Source organism: Fonticula alba (genome assembly GCF_000388065.1).
Source record: "Fonticula alba strain ATCC 38817 unplaced genomic scaffold supercont2.1, whole genome shotgun sequence".
NCBI classification, from domain to species: Eukaryota; order Rotosphaerida; family Fonticulaceae; genus Fonticula; species Fonticula alba.
This window is the reverse complement of record NW_009242971.1, coordinates 27,042-28,893: the sequence shown is the minus strand read 5'-3', so window position 1 is coordinate 28,893 and position 1,852 is coordinate 27,042. Positions and strand designations below refer to the sequence as shown.

Genomic DNA, 1,852 nt, shown 5'->3' with positions numbered 1-1,852 from the left:
GAGGAGGAGGAGGAGGAGGAGGAGGAAGAAGAAGAGAAGAAAGATAAAAAGAGAAGAGGAAGGAGGAAGAGAAGGAGGCAGATGGTCCGGGGCGCGCGTGTCAGTGCACCTGGCGAGCCCCGAGGAGAAGGCAAGATAGCAAGCAGACGGGGGGAGGCCACCCGACACCGAGACACTGAAAGGCCCCGCCACGGGGAAGGGAAGAATGCGCACCAGGAACGGGTGCAGCAGGGCACTGGCCGCGGCATAGTCGTGGATGGAAATGCAAAAGAGAACCCCGGTGCAGGCGTCCGGCAGAGAGAGCCCCCCGGGCAGGGCACCGCCGACGGCCCGGGCCGTTGTGCTGGACGCCGAGGCCGCCGCGGACGTCGGCAATGACGCGATCCCCGGCGATGTGAGGGATGGCGAAGGGAAGGAGGGCGAGGCAGTGGTCCCGGGGCCCGGTGGACTGGCCACCGCCGAGTGGTGCAGGGCATCGGCCAAGGGCGTAACAGGGGAGACTGCTACATGTGCGTGGCCGCCGGGCACAGGGGGGGGGGGGGGGGGGGAGGTCTTGCGTCAGGGGCCAGGCCACGGCCCGACAGAGCTGCGGCAACAGCAGACGGGTCATGGCGAGAAGGGCACACGTACCGGTGAGATGCCCGCCGGGGAAGGCCACATCGAAGAGTTTCGACGGGAGGCCCGGGCGACCGGGTGCCGGCGACGCCAGGCCCGGCCCCACGCGAGCCGGACCCGCCTCGCTACTGGACAGGTCCGCCTCGCCGACGGCCAAGGGAGATCCCTGGGCCGAGGAACTGGTGCTGGCCACGCTCATTCGAGAAGGCCCGGGGCCGCGCACGGGCCCGCGGCGCGTGCCCATGGCCGCCGGTGCCGCCGCCACCCCGGCAGCCGGTTCCGAAGGGAGCGAGGGAAGGCCGCTGGCGCCTTGCGCGGCCCCGCCGGGGGGGCGGTCGGCCGGGACGGACATCGTGGGGCGCACCCGGTGCACGGATACGCGAGCAGCTCCGGAGCGCGCTCTCGGCAGGGGGAAGGGAAGGGTGGCGAGCAACAAAGGGCAGGGCGTGCGAAGGAGGACGGGGGAGGAAGGAGGGGAGGAAGGAGGGGAGGAAGGAGGGGAGGAGATCAGCCGCGCCAGGGTGCTGGCCGTTGTGGTGGGGAGAGCACGCGCGCGCGCGCGCGCCTCCGATCGGCCTGTGCCGCCCCCCCCTTTTGTTCCCCCCATTCCCCTTCTCTTCCCACCCACCGGAGCATCTACTCCCGGCGGGGGCTAACGCCCCGGCCCCCCCCCCGAAAAGGGCTATCGACGATCGAGCATCGTGGGCGATGGCAGCTGGGGTCCTCTGCCCCGTTGGTAATCCTGCGGTGCCATGTGACTTGCATCGTGATGGGCCCCGGTGGCGCCTGCCCAGAGGGGTCTCCGGGCATTCATGGCCCAACCCTCCTTTCTGGGGGGGGGGGGGGGCTCGGCACCCGTCTGCCCGGCCGGCCGCCAGCCGGCGGCGAGGGCTACGGGGCGGCCCGGCCGGAGGGCCAGGCCGCGCACATATTGCACCGGGGGGACGATCGGCCCCGCCTGCCCTCCGGTCGCCCCCTCTCTCGGGCAAGGACTTTGCCTCTTTTCGTTTTTCTGCCTTTTTTTTCCCCCTTTCGTCCCCTGCGGGCCGACGAGGAGGGATGTCCATTGGCAGCCGGACTCTCCAACTGGCGCTCTGAAACGCCGCCCGTACCGCCCGGGGCCGGAGGGGGGTCGGGACCGGGTGCGAGCTCTTGTCCTCCCGTCTCCGGGCGCATGTCGCCGAGGGGGACAGAGAGAGAGAGAGAGAGAGAGAGAGAGAGAGAGAGAGAGAGAGAG

The 1,852-nt window shown here is 70.6% G+C and overlaps 1 protein-coding gene across 1 annotated transcript in view; it reads right to left on the bottom strand.

Annotated features, from left to right (window-relative positions):
* H696_00007 (hypothetical protein) overlaps positions 1-1,162 on the bottom strand; it is a 6,036-nt gene extending 4,874 nt beyond the window's left edge. The window contains exons 1-2 of the mRNA XM_009493848.1: positions 631-1,162; positions 214-503 (exon numbers count right to left, since the gene is read on the bottom strand). Of these exons, the coding sequence (XP_009492123.1) occupies positions 214-503; positions 631-967 (627 nt within the window). The 5' untranslated portion in view covers positions 968-1,162. The remainder of the gene's footprint in view (positions 1-213; positions 504-630) is intronic.
* Positions 1,163-1,852: the final 690 nt, after the last annotated feature.